At 32.1% G+C, this 22,873-nt stretch overlaps 1 protein-coding gene across 1 annotated transcript; it reads right to left on the reverse strand.

The window, feature by feature from the left end:
- Positions 1-1,663: 1,663 nt before the first annotated feature.
- LOC123698088 (protein atonal homolog 8) lies at positions 1,664-22,149 on the reverse strand. The gene is made up of 2 exons (XM_045644682.1): positions 21,926-22,149; positions 1,664-3,423 (listed from the first exon to the last, which is right to left on the reverse strand). The coding sequence occupies exons 1-2, from the start codon at positions 21,978-21,980 to the stop codon at positions 2,720-2,722; spliced, it is 759 nt and encodes a 252-aa protein (XP_045500638.1). The 5' UTR covers positions 21,981-22,149; the 3' UTR covers positions 1,664-2,719.
- Positions 22,150-22,873: the final 724 nt, after the last annotated feature.

Consider the following 22,873-nt stretch of genomic DNA (forward strand, 5'->3'; position numbering starts at 1 on the left):
AACGTGTGTGCCGAGAAAACGTGTCAGGAGTGAAACTTCTTTGGCGAGATTCATAGATACCAAAATCGCCGCCTTGCTCCATAACGCGACAGTATTACCATGACGCGATCTTGAAATTCGACGACCATCTTGGATTTTAGTTTTGACCTCATATTCGTTAATAGCTACCCCAAAAACCATGAAAATGACACCCATCACGAAAAATGTCAAATTTTCGTCAGCGCCATCTTGGATTATAGTTTTGACCTCATATTCGTTAATAGCTACCCCAAAAACCATGAAAATGACACCCATCACGAAAATAAGTCAAATTTTTCGTCGGCGCCATCTTGGATTATAGTTTTGACCTCATATTCGATAATAGCTACCCCAAAAACCATGAAAATGACACCCATGACGAAAAGATGTAAAATTTTTGTCGGCGCCATCTTGGATTATAGTTTTGACCTCATATTCGTTAATAGCTACCCCAAAAACCATGAAAATGACACCCATGACGAAAAGATGTAAAATTTTCGTCGGCGCCATCTTGGATTTCAGTTTTGACCTCATATTCGCTAATAGCTACCCCAAAAACCATGAAAATGACACCCATGACGAAAAGTTGTAAAATTTTTGTCGGCGCCATCTTGGATTAAAGTTTTGACCTCATATTCGTTAATAGCTACCCCAAAAACCATGAAAATGACACCCATGACGAAAAGATGTAAAATTTTCGTCGGCGCCATCTTGGATTTCAGTTTTGACCTCATATTCGGTAATAGCTACCCCAAAAACTATGAAAATGACATCCATCACGAAAAAAAGCCAAATTTTCATCGACGCCATCTTGAATTGTTTTACCCCACCAATCTATTCAACAACCCATAAAAAAGAGGATCTCAGGCAAGGTAATTTTAAAAACATAATTTTAAATTACAAATAATTGGAATATGAAACTTATACAGTTTACTCATAAAAAGTATCAAATATTTCAAATCACGAAAAAGACAGTGCACGCACAATAATCTTTTTTATTTCGTTTTTATTTTTGGCACGAGGAGCGATACACCCGTCCTTCCAAGAGCGCTTCTGAGCGCGGTCTGACGAACCGCGAGAACAAAATGTATGAAGAAATCGACAAGTATTTTTAATTTAGCTCATTATTGAAATAAAATTTTGATTTAGATTCATAAAAATTACACCATATATAAAGGACTATATATCCCTCAATAAGATATAGTTAAGAAGATAGATTAGGCTCTTAATTTTCCTAAAATGGTACCGGTTTAGACCCCATTTTTTTGCATTTTATGCGTTTATTGTGATGGAAAAAACGTATTTCAGCGACAATTTTGTATGACGTCGTACAATTTTTATAAGATGAACGTAGAGCTGAATATATTATCTTTAAATTAAGATATTACTATGTTCTCACGTGTAATTGCTTTAAGTTAAAATGGTACCGAAAAACAGCGTGTTTTTGTAAAAATACGTTATAGCGTCCTTAAAACTACGCAACGGATTTTGATGCGGTTTTTTTAATAGATAGATTCAAGAGGAAGGTTTTTATGTATAATTTGGTTTTAGGCAAAGTGGGCGAAGCCGCGGGCGGTAAGCTAGTCATATTATAAACTTACTTTTAATGGCGAAGTGTCGATAGATTAAAAATAAAACAAAGGAGTTAACGATTCACATTCGTTTATTTCTGTTCTTTAATATCTCATCAAAGCATTTGCAGTGATTTGCAGCAATGTTGAAATAAAATTTAATGAGACTAGTATTATTTGAACTCTTGAGATTTTAATGTATTTAAGAGTTGTATATTTCTAAAAACATTTCACTTATGTTTTATATAATTTAAACAATAAAAATTAAATAAACGTAAGTACATAATCTTACAAATTTCTTGTAATTAAACGCAAACAAATCACTTTTAAATGCATTTACAACAATGTCTTACTTTCCCTTTATATATAACAATTGAATGTTATAATAAACCTTATCAAACAATAATATTAATATTTACATTATTATCACAACATCTGTTCAAGGCATTTTAGTTTACGGCACGGTGGTGTTGCTAGACTCTACACACAAATATATTTTTAAGTTTTTATCTGTAATTTTAATTCGCAACACAAAGTGATTTACACATACAAAATGCCTCAAAATTATATAACATCTATCTTAAAAACATAATATATCTTTACAACTTACATTAATATTTACACAAAGTACACAAGCTTACTATATTATATAAAATATACAATTCTGTCTTAAAATTACTGACTCGGTTTTTAATAAATATAAAGTATTAAAGCCAAATAAAATATTTATACATTTTCGCCATTTGACATCACCTAATACTGTGTTGGGAATGGTTAACAATGGCTTGGCCGTTTGTTACAAAATGTATCGACGAATTTACTTATTTTACTGAGGTAATTTTTGCGAAATTTGAATGTCATGGATGTGAAATGAAATGACTAAGATTGGAGTTACCTATTCAATTTAATATTAATTTATTGTTACCTAGTACTTTAGTTTAACTGTGATGCAAATTAAAGGCTTTTTCACGTGCGAAATAAACTATAACAACTCAAACCCAAAAACAGTTCTACTAAAGTACATTTCAGTCCATAGGAACATTAACACGGACAAGCGTGATCCACGCGAGATTCAAAGCTCATTATAGCTACGATTATTGTCATTTTGTACTCTGGTACAGTCAAAGAACTCATGGGTCGTCCTTCTTTTTCCGCAACTTTCCTTCCGTGTGTATTGTCTGAGTGACCTTCTCCACAGCATCCGAAAGGTCTGCGTCTGGTTCCATCGCCGTTGACAATGCGGAAATATACGCACACGCTATCCTTAAAACTGATAATTTGGACAGTTTCTGGTTGTGACTGTACGCGGGTATCGCCTTTCGTAACGTGTCAAACGCAGCGCTTATTGTGTGGACCCTCGTCCGCTCTCTAGCGTTGGCTTCTATCCGCCTCTCCCTCGTCATGTTCTTATAATTCCTCTGCTCTCTTGGTTTCTTGTCTGGGAACGGTTCGATGACCCCCGGATGTGGAGGTACTCGCGGGGGGCCAACGGGTTCTATTATTGTGATCGGGGGCGGTTCTATCGGCCTCCGTCGTTGTCTGAGCAGACTAGTTTCACTCGTCTTCTTTACTAAGGAGAGCGGTTCATTTTGTGGTTCTTCCGCGAAGGACCAGGGTCTGAAGGGGTTGGACGAATCGCTTTCAGGGCTTGTCAGGTCTTCTCTGGAGCCTAGTCTTATCCGTTTTTTAGGTGGCTGTAATCTGGTTGGTGTTCTGTCGCGTTTCCTGTCTGTGACGAGTCTGACTCCGGAGTCGTCGGAGTGCGCTGGGCCGGAACAGGAGTCGTCATCTTCACCGCCCGATACAAAACCCGCATCTCGTTCTGATATACGTTCTGTAACAAAGAAAAGAATTGAATTAGTTTAATTGGCACTTCGTATTTATTTTTAACAAATTCGAAAATACACGATATTGGCTATTCAAATTAGTTAACCCAATTAGTTCATGAATATCCTTAAATTCGCGAACCTCTTATTTATATTTTACTTCGTCAGTACACTTCTAGTGTAGGTATACATTTCTTTATGTATCTGAACCTCGCCCTCTCACGATCTGTCGTCCCAGATAGTTTTATAGACGTTGTATCGGCAATCAATCGCATCGTTAACAAATGCGTGCAATGGCAGTTTCGTCTGTCAATCGGGATAAAAGGACAAAGACGGACGCCGCTAGTTATAGAGCTACGCGCTTCGTATACAATTAAGCAAATATAAGTTTACGTTTTAGCTTATGACAGATTATATATTTAAATTTTTATTATTAAGATTGTCCAGTATTTTTAATTCTCATGTGGTTCTGAAGTTGCAATTTTTTACGAAATTTGAAAAGAGATAATAGATTTTTATGTGCTTGCTGACCATAAGCAAAATCTTTTATCTTTCTGTCGATGAGAATTATGTAAAACAAAGAAATACATAATAGTGTGTAAGAAATACATATACACAGCTTATATATAACATTGTTTCTTTTTTGTGAAACATAAGGAACAATCAAAATTCTAAGCTATTCCCAATGTTTCAAAACAAATAACATCATAATGATATACTTAAAAATATTTATCTAACAAGATAATAATCAAAAATTAATGATAACTTTAAAAACCGTATAAAATTGTGTAAACGTTGAAAGTAGTTTAAAAATTTGAATGTGGGCAAAACCAAATAGTCTAGTATTTGTTCGATAACACGCTATTAAAACAAAATTATGTATGTGTATCTATTATAAATTATAATAAAATTCCTATTAATTGTGCTGAAATGAATCAATTATTTTAAAAGTTTGTCGGATAAATGTGTATTAGGTATAATGTTTACGTAATGTATCCCTTGAAAGGAGAAAATAATAAAAAATAAAAGAATATACCTTATAAATCGGTGAAAAATCTTACAAATAAAAACTACCTACGATAATTCGATCATTGATAGCCATAAGATAATTTTATCAAAAATATATTTAAAATGCTAATAATAATAGTTTAGACTACATATTTTCGAGATAAGAATAATCAACAATGATTCCCAGAAATTGTACAGATAAAAAAATCGCATTCAAATTTTTAATCTGTGCCCGTTCATGAACACTATGGTTTATGATGTTGTCTATGACAGAATACAAGTGGCGAAACTTTAAAAATGTTGCGTAAATCACATAATTTTATCTAGACGATTGCCATAAGCGCCGGCGCCTCTGTGACGTCATCGGCGCACATGAGGTGGTTTTGAATTACTGTGCAGCTAATGCATGCAGTGGGAATGCATTGTAAATTCTTAATGTATAAGTGCAGAGTTTTGTAGGAATACACGTAAGTATTAATTACCGAAGTTGCTTAATTGAGTCATTTCTCGTGAGAAATAATGCCTTTTACAAGACGAATTAATCAAAGCTCGTATAAAATGTTAAAACTTAAAACGAAGTGATATATTTTTGAATTTAATAATAGATATATCATATTAAAAATACATTGATATATACATATGAAATATATTATTACAGGCAGATTTATGGTACTGACAAGAAAAAAGTAAATTTTCCTTATTTTTTTATAATAATTATAATTAATAACCAACAAAATAAATATTTTAAATATTTTAAGAAATAACCTAATGTGAACAAGATTCTCAGATGAAACAGGTTCCCCATATGGTTTCTTGATTGTTATTTATACATACCTACTTCTAGAATGTGATTGTCCGCATTCCACGTTGCTATGGCAACCTGTGGTTTGTTAATCCGTAGTATAGCAAATTATTTTGACGAAATCACATAATTGAACTAACAGAAAAGAAAGATGTCTACTCTAGTTACTTTTACACCTTACAATTTACTACTAATATTTAAATCTAATTCATTTTAGGTTTTCCCGAATTGCTTATCAAATCTAAATCAATTTGTATACATGTATATAGGATCTAAGAGAATAGCGGTGTAAAAAAATTTCTACGTCTCAATATGCCTAAGACTTCGAGGCAGTAAAGTTAAAGACAAATCGAGGGGAAATGGCTACAAGAGGCTACAAGTTACAACACTTGTCATTTAAGATATTATGTTGCATTATACATAGTATGTTCTTATACGTACTTACTTGCAATTTTTAAAATGTAGAAAAAAAATTAAAAATATGGAAAATTTTCAAGTGCGTGTAAAGCTTATCAAAATATGATTAAGGAAGTTTTGGTTATGTTCACGATTGATTTCATTGAGTTTTGTTAATCATAATAAAATCTTCACATTAAAACTATCTCGGATGTCCACTGTCCATCGCGTCCATGCAGGAGTCTCATCTTAGTTCAAATCTTCATAACCATAAGGTAATAAAATTTTATGTCTAAAACAAAGGGTTAACATAAGCAAAGCCGCGAGTTTAACACGCTATAATTGTACATCCGTAATGGTCGAGCTACCGGAATTGCTTTATAGCTCATAATCGTGGAGCCGCGGCGCCGAGAAGGCGTTCCAATCACCATACATCACAAAATGTGCGATCACCCAAATTTCAACTCTAACGACATTCAAATACGAGACTATTATGCAATGCGGATCGTAAAGGTAATATTGTTGAACTATCTTCTCACACTACAGGTGTTTTTTTTTTAATAGAACGAAGCCAAGACCGCCCCGCCTACGTTTGATTGAGGTTTTAATTGCTTAGAGGTTTTACAAAGAATTCTTTCACCGTTTACAGATGTGCCTATCATTAAAAGATTTTTCTCATTTCTACGTGTTGTAGATAAATGTGATACTATAAATACGTTACTCGCTTTAGAAATCACGTTTGTAGAATTCAAGGTTTTTGTGGCTTAGCTGGTACGTGCACAGCTGGGAGTTAATGAGCGTAGGTTCATTAATACATTCGAAACGTATATAGAACTCCAAATTTCAATATATCATTAATTAAACTATTGTATTGTAACAAAAAAGTGACACATTAATTATATTTCGGAGCAGCATTGTGCGGTGAGCGCCGTGTAATATATCACAGAGGATACACAATAAGACATGGCCCGAAGGCCCAGTTTTAAGGGTCTCGCTCATTACGACGATTCACGTTGACGTGTTAAAACAAAGTGGACGAATCAAAGGGACCGGCGCCAAGCACACAAAGCTTGAATGGTGTCGATCTCACCACTTGATAACCCAGCTGATACGTATCTGGACTCTGGCGCCAAATTTCACAGAATCCTTTAGAAAATTCTCTTTATTTCTATCGTCTATGGACGGGTTGAATTAATGTTTCGGATTTCATTCTTTATTTTCATTTTGTCTATGGTCTACGGTTCGTTTCAGTTTGAACATTGAAATCATTTTGAATTTGAGTATTGCGTGAATGTAAAAATAGTTTATTTTTCTCTAATCATTCAGTGTAATTTTAACATAAATTATACTTATTCATTCCTAGACCAATCAAAAGTGCATTTTGTAAAGTTTACCGTTCGAATAGTATTGTACCAGCCGTGGGAGTATTCGCAGGAGCCGAGAAATGAGTAAATGATGAGCGGTCAATTTTATGACTAAATATATATCGTGGCTGAGCATTCGCACGATTTAGCCTAATGTATGAGAAGTCGTGATGGCTACTTTCACCAGTGGCGCCAGTGGCCAGCTATACTCGTTTGAACAATATCGATTTTGTGACAACTTTAGGTCCATCTTATTCTTATTATCTTTGGACACCGTTAACGCGAGGTATTTCAACGCGAGGCAAGATTGGAGGTGAGGTGTGCGGGGCCGTTCGCGTGACACGCGCTCCTCGCGCTCCTCGCGTCGTTTGTTTTTCGTAACGTTAGCGCTATGCCACAGTGTAAAATACTTATATCAAAAGTAAATTGTGATCAATTTTTATTATGTAAGCAATGTAAAAGTGTTTGTGTCAGATTGTAAATATAAAAGTAAATAAAGAAATCATTTACAACTTTATAAACTGAGATAAGTAGGTACTAGGAATTTATTAATTAGCACAACATAATTATGGAAGTACTTGGTGTAACTAATAAATATTAAGGTAAAGGCTCCTAATACGGCGGTAGTCAAAATCGCTTCCTAATACGGTGGTATTTCTATTTTCGAGTTTTATTCCTGTTTTATTAATTTTAAGTACACCAAAACGTAAACTATTTATTCCAAATTTATTACTCCATGACTTAACTAACGTTTGCAAGTATAGCACATAGACAACACAACAAGATCAATCAATCTGTGTAACGGCATCGACATGAGAGGTGTTTCCATACAAACGCGAAACAACAAAAGTAAGTACACTAATATTTATAAACTACGTTTTTCGTATTAATAAGCCGTTCAAGTTTGTATATGTATTGTTTATTGCATTTTCCTACTATTACACTCACTATTTAAATAGCTTGTTTCATATTTGTAAGTCATTTTCTACCCAAAAAATAAGAAATAAAATACCGCCGTAATACGATACAAATTTTATAGATTAATCCTAATACGGTGGCATAACTCCGAAATAGGAAAAATACTGGGCATGTTTACTTGTTTATAACTTTCATTTTATTTACTTATTGAATTAATTCCAAGATTAGTTGGAATAATTATTAATCTGATAAATTAGAAACCATATTCTGCGGTATGTTTTCTTAATTAGAAATCCAGTTAAATATGAAAACGGTTGAGTACAAAATGTTTGTTTCTTAGAAGGGGTAAAAATAGGAAGGTGTATTTTAATGTATCACAAATCATTTATTTTGTATAACTGTTGATTTGAGTTTTACACATCTGAGCCAAAAAACTGTTATCATTTGATTAAGCATTTACATTCTCTTGTTTATCGAATTTTTGATGGGTCAGAATTAGGATTATTAAAAACACGAGTAGTTTTCCTATTACGGTGGTAGATATTTCCAGGTAACTCTGTATTAGGTTATATATGATCTCCTATTACGGCCCTATTTCAAAGAACTTAAAATTAACAGATTTAGGGTTGCGTAAATAAATAAGAAGTTTTCTGTCTTTTTTTGTGGATTCTTATTTGATATGCGTGTTTTTTTTCCGATAAAACTAAAAGCATAAATGAAACACATTAAAAGTGAATCAACGTAATCAAACCAATGGTTAATGAATAAAAAACTTACAATTTACTTTACTAACACATTCCTATTATTTAACAAATATTATTTGTACGGAACTTCAATGTATATAATATCTGACCTCCGTATTAGGAGCCGCCTACCGCAGTATTAGGCTCTGACCAAAATCATACCTCCGTATTAGGGAAAATCGACATGACTATTTAAATATTTTTTTAAAATAAGAATTATCATGAAAATAAACATAGAGTCAACAGCAATACAAAATTTAAGTTCCACTTTTAACGATAAAGTGGTTTGGCACCTTTAGAAAGACTTACAAATGCTTATTTTTGATACTTACTTTTAAATGTTGCGAAATACCTCCGTATTAGGTGCTTTTACCTTACTTGCTGCTACCAGTAGAAGCTTAGAGTATTATATTAGAATAGTATAGAGCGCGTGTATTACAATATAACTACAATACTACAACAATCTACAAAAATGGTCTGATATTATTTCTTCGTAAAATTATAAAAAAAAAAGTTTTATTGAAAAATATAAATATCGCTAATTTCTGAACATTTTCACTCATAACATTTTTATTTATAGTTCTATGACAAAAAGTTACTGGACCAAAATTGTAGAAAATTTAATTTGCAACAAATAATGTTGACAATTTTTTTTTATCAGATTAATAGTTTAAGAGATATATCATAAAAACCATATTAAGCGCTATTTTTAAGATGGCGGCCGTGGGACAAGGGTGGCGACCCCACAAACTTGGTGATAGCTTCACACTAACCCCCCCTACACATCAAAAAAATAAAATGCGTCCTCCTAAAAAACGCAACCCCAAATGTAACTTTTCAATGAACTATAATAACAATGATTATGAACTAACTATTATCATCTATTATACAGTAAAAGTTCCTTATTCGCGCTTCCTTTATTCGCGTTTTCACTATTCGGGAATTAAAAAAATGCGACCCAATTTCTATATTCGCGACTAAAAATTTTTTTATTCGCGGATTTAATAAGTACATACATAATAATAAAATTATTCCAATAGGTATCTAACACAATATCCTTGTCAAATGGACTAATAAGAAAGTAAAATAGATCTTATTACAAGTTAGCCTAAAGTACATAATATTATGTTGTTAATTAATGATATCGCCGAGGCCTTTGACCCAAGCCGCCTTTGTCGCAAGCCGCCTTTGCCGCGATTGATGTTTTTGAGAATGTAAATAAACAGAATGGAAGCAACCTTATAACTCAATAAATAAAGTATATTTTTAAATGTAGTTCCGTTTATAGTAAAAGCCGCTTTGCGTGTTTTATAGGTTTCGTCTTTCACATTCGTTACAAAAATAATTGTGATCGAGTAACGTCTACTGCACTCTTCCTAGTTTATAAATTTATAATGTCAACTAAAAAAAATGAGACACGAAAAAAATCTCAATCGTCACCTAGGAACGTATAACGTAGAACCTATAATCCCATATAATAATTACCATTCCGTATTCACGGTTTCTGTATTCGAGGCATATATTTTATGGAACATATACCCCGCCAATAAGGAACTTTTACTGTAGTGATTAATAATTATTATTAGTCAATAATCATTATTATTTGACTATTATCAATTATTTTTTAACAAATAATCATTATTGTTTTTTTCCTTAAAATAAACAACTGTAATTAATAATTATACCCCAAAATTATGCAAATAATACACCAATTACGTAATAATAATCCATACTAATATTATAAATGCGAACGTAACTCTGTCTGTCTGTCTGTTACTCAATCACGCCTAAACTACTGAACCAATTTGCATGAAATTTGGTATAGAGATATTTTGATACCCGAGAAAAGGCATAGGCTACCTTTTATTGCGAAATATGTACCACGGGCGAAGCCGGGGCGGACCACTAGTATTATATATATAAAACAAATTATTATAAACTAAACTCTTATTTCACAGTAACGCAGCTTTTATCGTTTTGAAATAAAAGCGTACGAGGTGAAACTTTATGACCAACTGATATTTTTATTCTGTGGCATCAAGTAACTACGTTTTTATCATATTACTCAATTTACATACTAGTTCTCTTTTCCTGTCCTTTTTTGTGATACTGACACTGCTTTCTTCCGAATTTTGTTTGTTTTGTTACCCATTTTCAATAATTTATCTTTACTCAAAACTTAAAATCGAGCGGAGATAATTTGACACAGGTCCTACGTTAGCAAGCGCCTGATCAGGACTGGCGGGGTAGCGGGCAGCGCGGTTTGTAAAGAAAACGCTGGGCAACGTTAAGTTCTGAGATATAATATGTATTTAATAATTACAGGGCTTCAGTAGAAAACCAAAATTTAGCACGTTTTCTGCAGTACATCAAAATACATATCCTTATATAAAAATTATTTCCAAAATCAGAAATTTCATTAATAAATAATTCGTTTTCGATCTTTATTTTAGCCTATTTTTATGATTTTATATGATCGAACAAAATACACGTGGTTGTGTAACAAATTAGCACACTTTTTAGGAAATATCTTGAAGTGTATTGATTATTTTTTCTAGAAGCGTCATATAATTGCAAATACATGAAAAATTTGATCTTGCAAACCAATTTTACTCCGCTTCGCTGAAAGGACTCCCCTTAAAATGGTTGGCTTTTTATGACCATTCTTATCAAGTGTACGCTTTAACGGAGCATATTTTTAAAAAAGCGTTCTAGTAAAATTATTAAAGATAGATGTTCTCATTCGGATGTCGGTACGGAAATACTGCATCGGCACCAAAGCCTGCATATAAAAAAAGGTTTTAATCAAAAAGGGATTGATAGTTTCGAGATTTCCCCCACGTCCCGTGATCAATAGCGTACATTATTTATCCCGGATCCCGTATTCGGGATAGTATCCCGGTCCCCGGACCTCAGGATCTTATTAGTCACGTATTGCGGCGCCGTGCCGGCGACACGTTGGCGCCAAACGGCCGCCATTGCTAAGTAACGCTACTAAATAACAATTTCTTATATGGAATGGATTTTCTATTATTATTCCTCGTGTATATTAGCCGCCATTGATTAGTTTAATTAAATCTTCCAAGAATTTGATCTTGCGTGATCGTGTTTGTAATTTGCTAATTGATAAGGTTTATGTTTGTGTTATTGTTTGTTTTTTGGTCCAGCTAAACAGTTCAGAAAATTATTCTTAATTAAAGGTAATTTAAAGTTGTCTGTCTTTACAATTGTGATTTGACGATACATAATAATTGCATATTCTACAAACATGAGTAGATTTTTTTCGTATAATTCACGTGTTTATGATTGAAAAACAATTAAACAATGAACTCTACTTTTATATCTTAAAGTTATTAATTCCATAGGATCGGTCTCATCTTATACTTACTTTACTTCTAAATCGGATCGTACCTCCGAAATCTACTATACTGAAGCGCGCCAACTGTAAAAACAATGTAGGAATGTCTGTTTGTCTGTCCGAGACAAAACAGCCTATTGTTCTGAGCGGTAGTCTCAACATGTGGGACACCTGCTTGCCATGTGCTTATAATTTATATGTATGTACTAAGTAAACTTATGTGTAATGTGGCTTTGACTATTTAATAATACTACATATAATAATATTTGAATATGCATACGGGTTTTGAGGACCATATTTTTATTTTATTCAATTTATTCTAATTCATTCTTATTTTACTCGTACCTATCTATATATGTACCTACTTATAATTTTTCTTATCCGGACTCTACAATTTTTTTTTAAGAATTCGCATTTAGAATTAGATACTAAATCCCGCATCGCAACTTGTTTTAAAAACTTCCTATTTTGTTCCTAAAATATACGAGAGAGAAATAGTCACCCGAGTGGCGTCGAACTACAAAAAACCTATGCTTAATTTGAAAATGTATGTAACTCATATTTAATACCATGTTTAATGGATTTCACCACCTGGCTGAAAGAGAAAAATTGCATCTCCGTGACACTTTGGCAGCAGCCATTTATTACACATCTCCAATAGCCTCATTTTGAATAAAACTTGACTGCGCATAGACAAACGTGAATAATTTTCGCAATACGACACAAAAAAATATTATTTTCGCTATGTTTTTGCAATATGTGTAGATAATCGAATCATTTTGGTCCATGATTATAAAAAGACTACATGAGGAAATTGTACAATTAATTATTCATATTTTTCTTAAAAAAAGAAAAAGAAATAAAAGTGAGTTTAAAAAAATGTTATCTATGGTAATTACGTTACCTTATGATTCACATTTTGAGAGTACATCGTTGTTTATGCAACATGGGGCAAACGTATTTAAATAAGATCCGGGTAATCATATCCAAGGAAAATAAAAATACATAAACATTTTTGTATTTTTTTAACTTCAGCATTACAAGGCGATCGCGAAAGGTACATATATAAAAAGCGATAATTAGCAAAATTACATTACACGTAGCAATCCTAATCTCGGTTTACATCTACAAGATATTCGGCGATAAAAATTTAATACGCCCAGTGCTCATCTTTTGGTAAAACCCAGAACATTTTTAATGATGGCAATTATAGTGCCAGTTGTCAATGGCTGTAAGAATGACCTTGTGTCGGCGCCCTAACGGCGATAATAAATCAGATATATAGGTCTACCAGAATCTGATGGCATATTTCTAATTAAGAAATAAAAGATTTTCATATGGCAATGTTATTTGACAACTATCAAATTGGTTGTCAAATTATTTGTCTTCTTTGGAATTAATGAATAATTTTTAGGATTTTGTCTAAAAAATCTTCGAAAATGTCGAAAAAGCCGCTGCGATCACAAGCAAGAGATGTTATTTATAATGTGTATTGAAAAACATTCGATGAAGAAGGGTCAAACACATCACAATTTTCAATTTTGAATATTTTATTAGTAAATTGGACTTACCAGTTTTGATACTTAAAATTAAAAATATTATAAGTAGGTAACTATAATATTGTTTGTTGATTACAACATAATTTTATGAAAACTTATTACAAGAGTTTCCAATACGGCTATTCGTCAAGTCCAAGCTATCCAAGTCAATTTGATATTGTGTTTATCTGTTAATACTTACGAAAAATAAACATAGTTTTTATTTATTTTATAAAAAAATTATTAGCATTATCTAGTTTTGATCTGCATTATCATTACATCCATATTTTTACATGACATAATGATAATGAATATACAAATATAGGTATGTGTAAATAATATGTAATATGTATTACATAGATAAAAGTAATATGTATATTATACATGTATGTATGTACCTACATAATATTAAGTGGATATCTCATTATTAAGTACAGTATTGTGCACTTATGTAATGTGACTAATGATGTTGAGGACAAAATAAAAAATAAGCAGTATCAAGATCGTTCAGTCCATTTTCCCTAGGGTTGCACACTCAAAATTTTGATTTCCCTAATTGCCATCAGATTCTGGTTTACCTATAAAAAGTTAATTTCGCATGCGCTAAGTTGGAATCGCAGCCAGATGGTTTATCCCGATGTTTATCTGCCATCTGGCAGAAAAAATGTGATCTTGAGGAGGCCGAAATCATTTTTAACGTCTTACAAAGGATATTTTACTGATCAGGATGTTTTTGTGTGTTTTATGTTACTTTCAGGGTATAGATTGATCGTAAAATATTTAATATCCCATCCGGAAATACGTTTTGTAACTATTTAAATAAAAAACTACATAATCGCTATTTTATTATTGATTTAGGAATAGGAATGCAATTAACCGTCCTACTAATTATGATTATTTTATTCAAAATGACATCTACCGTTTAAAACCTTTCCCGGATATAGCCGCCATACTCATAAAGCCATTCAAATTAGGCGCCAGTTTATCTCAAAGATATTTATGATTCTTCGAGCGGACAAGCAAATTAATGCAAATGGTGGAATGCGATGTAGCAATAACATTCGAAAGAATATGCTATAAATATTGACATTTGTTGACGAACAATGGCTTTATTAACATTTAAAGAATTGGTAAATATTATTATTTTATTAACCCTTAGCTGGTATCGCCTTTTTTGGCAACACTACCGGTATCGTGGGTCAAATTCTACCCATACCTAACAATCTGTTGTAGATAGTAGATTTTTTATTATTTGTATAAAATATGGTTAGATAAGAAATAAAAAAATATTTTTTTTACAAAATTAACTTTATTTAATTTTAGAATATAAAAAAATATCATGTTTTACACGCAATTGTAAATAACCTTATTTTTTGGCACTTTTTGGTTAGTGTGAACTTAAAACATAAAAAAAAAATATAAATGTTAGAAAAACTGTAACTACAATATATTTATGGCACTTATCATATCTTTATTATAACAAAAAAATAAATTGCTTCTGAAATCATCATAAAATAAAAAAAATGACAACCAAAACCAAAATGACTTTTACCATCAACTATCATCCTCATCTTCTTCACTCTCATCTCTCGTATTTTCGTTTCTCGTATATTTTCTATTATTCTCGTATCTCCTCTTCGTTTTCACTGTCGTCAGAACTTACTCCAAATACACTGTCTTCTGAGCAACTAACATATTAGGGATAGTCTCGATCGCTGATGATTTCGTCGTCACAAAGTTGGTTTACATTTGGTATTCTTTCATTTTTCAATTCCAAATCGTCACTTCAGTCGTTCATCAACTCCTCGATTTGTCTGTCGTTCAAAAAGCCCTCCAATGTAGTACAAATAAACAATAAAACAAAAAAAGTAAGTAATTACACTCAGTGAAAAAAGTTACTTATTTGGTGTCGTGGGTCGAACGTGACCCAGAAAGCTACTTACCTCCGCTCCTAAGATAGTTACAGTTCTGCACATCCACCCCCCGCTGCAGCTAGCGACGCACTGAGAATACTTAGAAGCGCACAGTCGTTGCATAAATATTTAAAGAATTATAACCGAAAATGTTCGCTTCTGGGTCAAATTTGACCCACGATACCTGCTAAGGGTTAAGAAATACCGGTGATAATGGGCTTACGCATTTTTTAAATATGAAAATGTTATATATGTAGAGTCGATTATTCAAGAGTATTCATTGATTTTAATATTACATAAATAACAATATAGATTTTATACCTAAGTCTCAATTCATTCATTGTACCTACGCAAATATTTGTGTCTTACATTTTTAGATCAACGCATGCAATGCATCGAAAACCTAGTTATAATTATTATTATAGGAGAATAGAAAAAAAAACTAGTAAGTAAACATGATATTACGTTATGAAGGTATAAAAAACTAAGAATGTTGCCATAAATTGTACAAGAATAAACTAACGTAGTTATCAGGGTGTGAAACGGGACTAGACGACCTAACAGGGTTACTATATCCTTTCTTGACTTGTATAATTTATGGGACCTACTTGACATGTTAGACCGTGTGATAGTCTATGTTTTGTTATCTGTTTATGGTTAGTACAGAGAAAAAAAGAATTAGAATTAATATAAGCTGTTCAACAGAAATTCTATCCCATAAAATATTGTGAGTATAATTTTGGTTTTATAGCTTTTTTATAACAAAAAGTTAACATGTTAGTTTTTATGAAGACTTTTTTAAAGGGACTTAAAATTCAACAATGCAAACATTTTAACGAATGACTAAGTTAAAAAATATTCAGACGAAGACATCACATTCAAAATGGACCAATGCCATGTTTTCAACGTTGAGTATTTAAATCAATTAAATAAATATAAGATGAAAACTTTATAATCGTATGCGTAAATCGCAATAAATTGTCTTAGTGTCAATTTTATCAAATAAAATGTGTATTGTAAAGGTGTGTCGGCGCCGGTTTCCACATAGGAGTCGACGATACTGACCAATCAGAATCGTTCTAACTGACCAATTATATTGTTTGTCTGTATTCATATTTATCTAGTCTAGACTTATCCTAATTTACAAGGCTTTTATTCAGTAACATTTTAAAATCGACAAATGCGTTAACTTATTTCGGCTCTACATTTTTCCTTCTTAATTCGATGCAACATTTTGAGCTTCTTTCAAATCAATTAAAAATATTGATCTGAATATATAAAAAACTGTCATACATCTAATAAAATAACTTTTGTTAAGCATATCGTGAAATGTCATTCAAACAAACGAATTCATACAGTGTCTATGATATGCGCACTGGACAAGCATGTGTTTTATATTTTTGAATTGGTAAGAAGAGCATAGTTATTTCTTATTAGTCATAGTTACATCATCTTCAAAATCTCATATTAAGTAACTGAAAAGACAACATTTCACAATAAATGATGATAACTGTACATTTTGGCCCCAAAAAATTCGAATAGCATGAAACGTAAGATATCAAAAGCGCGGCATTTCTCTATCCTTGTTCCTTTAAAATCTCTTTATCATGTGTTTTCCATTTAATTGCCAAAATAAAAGTAGCATACCGGATACAGATGAATCAAAGTAACACGATACAATTTACAACTGTGTTGGAACACCCACGCGATGCAATGTTTTACGCGAATTTACGAGCATACGTTTATAGATAGCAATGATCTTTCAAAATTATGTTTTATTGGATGATTTAGATTTGTGTCACATTTGATGTTACAAGCAGCTAGGCAAGGAAACTTCACACCTTATGTTCTGGAACGTAAATCATATGTGTAAAATAGAAGATGATTCTTTAAACGTATGGCCCAGTTTTCGATTCAGCAAAACAAGTGTTAGCAATCGAGATGCTAGAACAATAAGTTGATGTCATTTGTGTATGGTATACTATTTATTATAGAGGTTTCATCGAGTTGCATCTGATTTGTTCATGCTATCCGTTAGCATTCCTAAGCCTTCGCTTGTTACTTTTTTAAATATGGCAACTTTTTCTGTATCCGCGTATCGAGGGAAGTGTGGACTATCTTTTGTTTTTATGCCTGGCCACCCGATCGCTTCCTCCCTTTGTCTTTTTCGACGAATTTTAGGCTTCCCGTCATCCCTTTTAATATTAATGGACGTATGCAAAAATCTGTAATAGGTCTTCCTTTGCAATTGACAATTACTTGAAGCAACTTGAACGTATGTGACAATTTAACGGTCTTGAATGATGGAAACAAGTGAACGATGTAAAGTCAAATATTTTGCTACCTTTCTTGCTCTTGTCTCAATGAAATAGTTTGAGTATAAGGATATGGATAGACATTTTCGCATTTTTAACGACGTTTTCTTGTGCCAAAATTAGTTTTTTTAATTGTTGATTTATTACGGCGAGTGAAAAACTTTATTTTAGAAATTAGATGTGACTCTGTGTATATAATAATGTGTTATTATAGTTCGCTTCGTATAATATTAAGGTTATAAGATTTTCAGATATTCTAGGTTCATAAATATTATCATACATTTTCTATATATTTTATAATTCGGACGGATTATAGATTGACGGATAAATATTTACCAACATCTGTCTCTATTGCATACTGCATACATCTGTTCGCATCGTGTACTACAGATAATTACAACAATAAAAATGTTGTTCTTTGGCAAAGCTGTAAACGATCGCACAGCTGTTTTTAATTTTATTTTTTTCTGTACACTGAAGAATATAAAGTTAAAATTTATGCATCTTATATTGTTTAAAATGCGTTTGAAAACTTTAATGAATCTGTTTTTAGATCTTATTTAAAATAATAATTACAATAATTTATAAAAATAAATTTATTTAAAATCGTGAATGGTAGCTCTACGCGTTAAAATTCAAAATGTCCAATCGAATTCGATTCAGATAACACGTGACAGTGTTGCGTGTAAAATAGCGCATTTGCAGTAATTTTTACGATTGGCAATATTTTGAAACAACGTCACGTGGGGTCCGGCACGTGAACGATTTTATAGTGCAACAAGTACTGATACGGTTACTTTACAAATAGCCCCATTATCGAATACGGATACAGATTTTTTTATAAAAAGTTTCCTACAGACTAAACTTCTAAAGTCTCGATATATGAAAGTTAAAAAAAAATCCATCTATTTTTATTTTAAAAATGTCATTTAATTAACTAAGTTCGTCTTTTTGTTGTTATTATCATTATCAATAAAGTTATTTTAGACAAAATACCGCGAATTCCAACAAAATTCCCATTTAAAATTGGAATCATTTAAAAGCTAAATTATTCAAGTAAGCGGTAATACAAGACCCTGACACTGGTCGCTTTTTTCTAATGCCTTAAGCATTACGCCACTGGAAAACCCCAAAACAACATATTCTAAATCCTAATAATATTTCAAGTTCAAGCTGTGAATCTTATGCATTAAAATGATAATGGTTGAAATAAAATCTAACGTAACGTTTATGAAACCTATTGAAGTCCTACGGGCTACGACCCTTGAAAGGAAATTGCCTCTGTAGGTTGCACCCACTTTTAGTATAAAAATGAAAATTTATATTTTAAATGCTTATTCTTTAAGTTTTATAAATAAATCTTGTAAGTAATAATATAATAGTTTACTTTTAAATTTTAATTGTTCATTTTATTACGTGCGTTGAATTTCCTAGTAAATAAGAGTCCAATCAATTTATTATATTATGAGAACCTATCTATTAGAAACGTGTTCATGCCGGCTCCTTATAGTATGAGTCGCAAGAAAACATCATTGTTTTCTAGTACGAGTAATTTTTCAGCAATAAAACTGAACGGTTGTCGCCACATGTCATGACGTAAGCCCGTTTGGATACCAGATGTGGCGTTGCAGATGGGGACATAATAGCTGTAATAATGCTCAGTGTCGGCTGTTTGACATCTGTATCTGTAAAAAGTAAAGGGTGACTCCTGTGCAACTACTACAGATGATTAAGAATTTGCCGCGCCTTTCGTTTTTTTTTTAGAGGCAAAGGCTCCGCGATGTCATTCTAGGGCCAGGGTGCAAAGGTTCTTAGAAAATCGGATGCTATAATGATTTAGTTAGACTAATTAGAGGATTAATTTCTTTTCAATATGTAGTTGCTTTAATGAAAACTGTTAGGTATTGTCTAAGTTTACAAATAAATTATACGAGACACGAGTATTTTTTTTAGTTTATAGTTTAAACAAAAGTATTCAGAATACTTTAAATTATCAAATCTGTACACTCACGTTTTTATCGCCGTAATCCATACTTTTTTTTCATTATGAATTTATAACTCTTATCAGTAAATCAGCCTGATTATCTTTATATCTAGACTTAGTGCACATGTACCCGCGATTAGTTTGTTGTTATTTTCAGATGATAACAAGTGTTGTGCAACGAGTTAAATATTTTATCTAATATGAAAAATAAAAAATGTGTTTGTTTTTTTTCTAATACGTGGCAATGGATCGATTTTATGCTATGATTTTTGTGTCAGTTTTTTGTCAGTCCCATGAGAGCGACGTGAGCGAAGCCGCGGGCGGATAGCAAGTTTGAAATAATTCTTGGCTGTTTTATGTATTTTTTACTATTTGCATACTGTTACTATAAAACAGTGGTAATTTAAAAAGCATTGATTACGTATTACATAACCAAATTATATTGGTACGTCTTATGTTAAGTGTTTGGTTGTTCTATATCATTTAATTATAGATAGCAGGTGGTATAAATTGTATAACAATACATTAATTTGTAGCATCTGTTTAAAGCGAACATATTACTGGTTGTTACCATATTTTACTCAGATCTCAGTTCACAAACATAAATTGAGTAGTAATTCATGGAAATTGTTATACATATATACATAATATTATTTACATTTGTATTACATATTTGTATTTAATAAACACGAAGATTATGTAATACGCGATTGAAGCGTTGCCGAATATTGTTTTTATTTTTTATTCTCTTTAAAACACTTATCGATCGAAAAAATAATATTAATATTTCGTGACGTATCCAAAATAAATTGTCTATTCCTATTGCAGTTGGCAACACTGGCGACCTAATTCTAAAAAAAAAATAAACAGATTCGTTCTTTTTATCCCACATGACCCCCGCTATGCGACATGTGAACAAACATACGTGTTTTCTATTAAAAACTATATCGTCGGAATAACTTTTACGCATAAAGGAATAAGGGTTGTTACTGTGTGACAAGAATTATATTATATTTGCAGTGGTGTACACTTGTTATAACGTATAGGGTTTTTTCACCCCCGTAACATGTGCAGCGAGGCGTTTTTAGAACCCTTCTGTATTCGGTGATAAATTAATTAGTATTGATTGATTAGTTACTAACAATCAAGCATTTGTTGATCCAATTAAGAGATAAAATTAATATAATCGCCTACCAACAGATTTTCTCACGATTTCGCTCTAGATTTTTTTCTTATGACTGTGTTTATTTTGCGAGTGTTATCAAAATGAAAGTCATAAGCTCGACTGTAGAGATGGTAGAGACATGCATAGCTACCAAAATAATATTTAGTGTATAGAGCACGCGCGCTTAGATAAATAAATAATTAATGAGATACCAATAAAATGTATTGTCTAATTAAAAGATATCTAATTATAGTAATGGAGATATTTATTTTCGCTCATATTCAAAATCAATTTTTTATGGATTGCATAACAGTTACCTACAAGATGAATTAATGGTCAAACATAAGAAATAGAGAAGATAAGCCAGAGTAATTGTATGATATAGAGTTCGAATTCCGAATTATAGAGGTTAAAATCTCTATAAAATGCCACAGATAATAAATCTGAGTAATGCAGTGCCCATGTGGGAGTAGCAATTTGCTTAAGAAATTAAACGAAGCCTTTTAAAGTCCAAAAATATGTTTATTTATGAGTGTCCATGTACGGCTGTCGAATTTATAGTTCGGACGTTCACTGAGTTTCCGGCGTTTAGTATTACACCCACTGTTATGTCATTTAAAGTTTGGGATTGACTTGTAATAACTTAATTTTAATCCAGTATTGTATTGGTGGCGTTTACTTACTGGTTCGATGAACTTAGGTACGAATTTTCAACTCTAAACATTTCAAGAGCGTTGAGTAAACATCCTTAAATGACATCGTTAAATTAAAATTGCGTGTAAAAATTATACCTACATTTCCCTTTTTGCGTTTCTTATGGTACAGGTAGGTGCAACAAAATTTAAAGTGCTTATAGCTTAAAAGTAAAAATAATTAAATTATAAATATTAATTTACTAATAGGTATTTTAAAGTTTATTAAGTATCTACCTAGTTACCTTGTTTAAAATTTCTGACATAAATAAAAATAAAATGTACAATATCAAAATATAATAATTGAAATATACCTTTGACATCAGCTTGCACAGCATCCGCAGTGCTGGTAGACAAAACACTGGACATAATTATTTTCTTCAATATCAATCCTCCAAAATAATCCTTAGAAAACTATCAAAATCCACTCAATAAAACATCGCATAGATGTCACACAGTTAATACATTAGCACTTCATATATTTCGTAATTACGTTCGCGTACGTTCCGCTTTCCGACAACATCAAACACACCCTTCCCGTTCAACAGTTAGCAGTCAACTAAAATTTACCAAAGTAATAAGTTGGCTGTTGGCTCGAGCCGAGGCGGGGTAAAAAAGCACGGCGCCAGGCCAGTCTGGCCCTTTAGAGATGCACCCAATATGATATACGATCAGTTTATCGAACGATGAAAAATTGCTCACGTCTTATTAAATCAAATTGCAAAAGGCAAGGGACAGTGCGATTAAATGTAGTTACCGCGTCGAAGTTTTTTATATGTAGGGCTAACGTGATAGGTATTCAATTGCATTTTAGTTAAATATATGTACCACGAATATAATATTAATATCAGTGAAAAATAATATTTTTACGATTTTTAAGTGTAATTATTTTAATTAATGAACCCTTCACCTTGTACTTCCATAATCATATTGTCCACGTTTATAATTTGTATAAAAATATTCTTGTAGTGTAATTAATTTAAAAATTTTTTTACGTAAATCTCGTGTGACTAATTAGGTATTGAGAGTGCAATAACATTTATACTTTCATAAAATTCATTAAGTAAATTTTATTATTTTAACCGCAGTCCACACGATAAGTACATGTGAAATATCATGCAAAAATCTAGCAAACGAGATGTAAAGAATTTGTTGTTCATTAAATCAGTCAATTAATTCTGTGGCCGTTGTTATCGATATATCGCAGCACTGGCGCGCCAGACGGACGCATTCTGGCCGGGGCGACTTGAGCACACCGCCTC

Source organism: Colias croceus, chromosome 15 (assembly GCF_905220415.1).
Source record: "Colias croceus chromosome 15, ilColCroc2.1".
In the NCBI taxonomy this organism is placed as follows: domain Eukaryota; kingdom Metazoa; phylum Arthropoda; class Insecta; order Lepidoptera; family Pieridae; genus Colias; species Colias croceus.

Bases quoted from the DNA above. Each gene is read 5' to 3' on its own strand.
- LOC123698088 (XM_045644682.1), bottom strand. From the start codon at position 21,980: ATGTCCAGTGTTTTGTCTACCAGCACTGCGGATGCTGTGCAAGCTGAT. The intron at 3,424-21,925 runs GTATATTTCAAT...TCTTTGTTACAG, and splicing joins TGTGCAAGCTGATGTCAAAG to AACGTATATCAGAACGAGAT.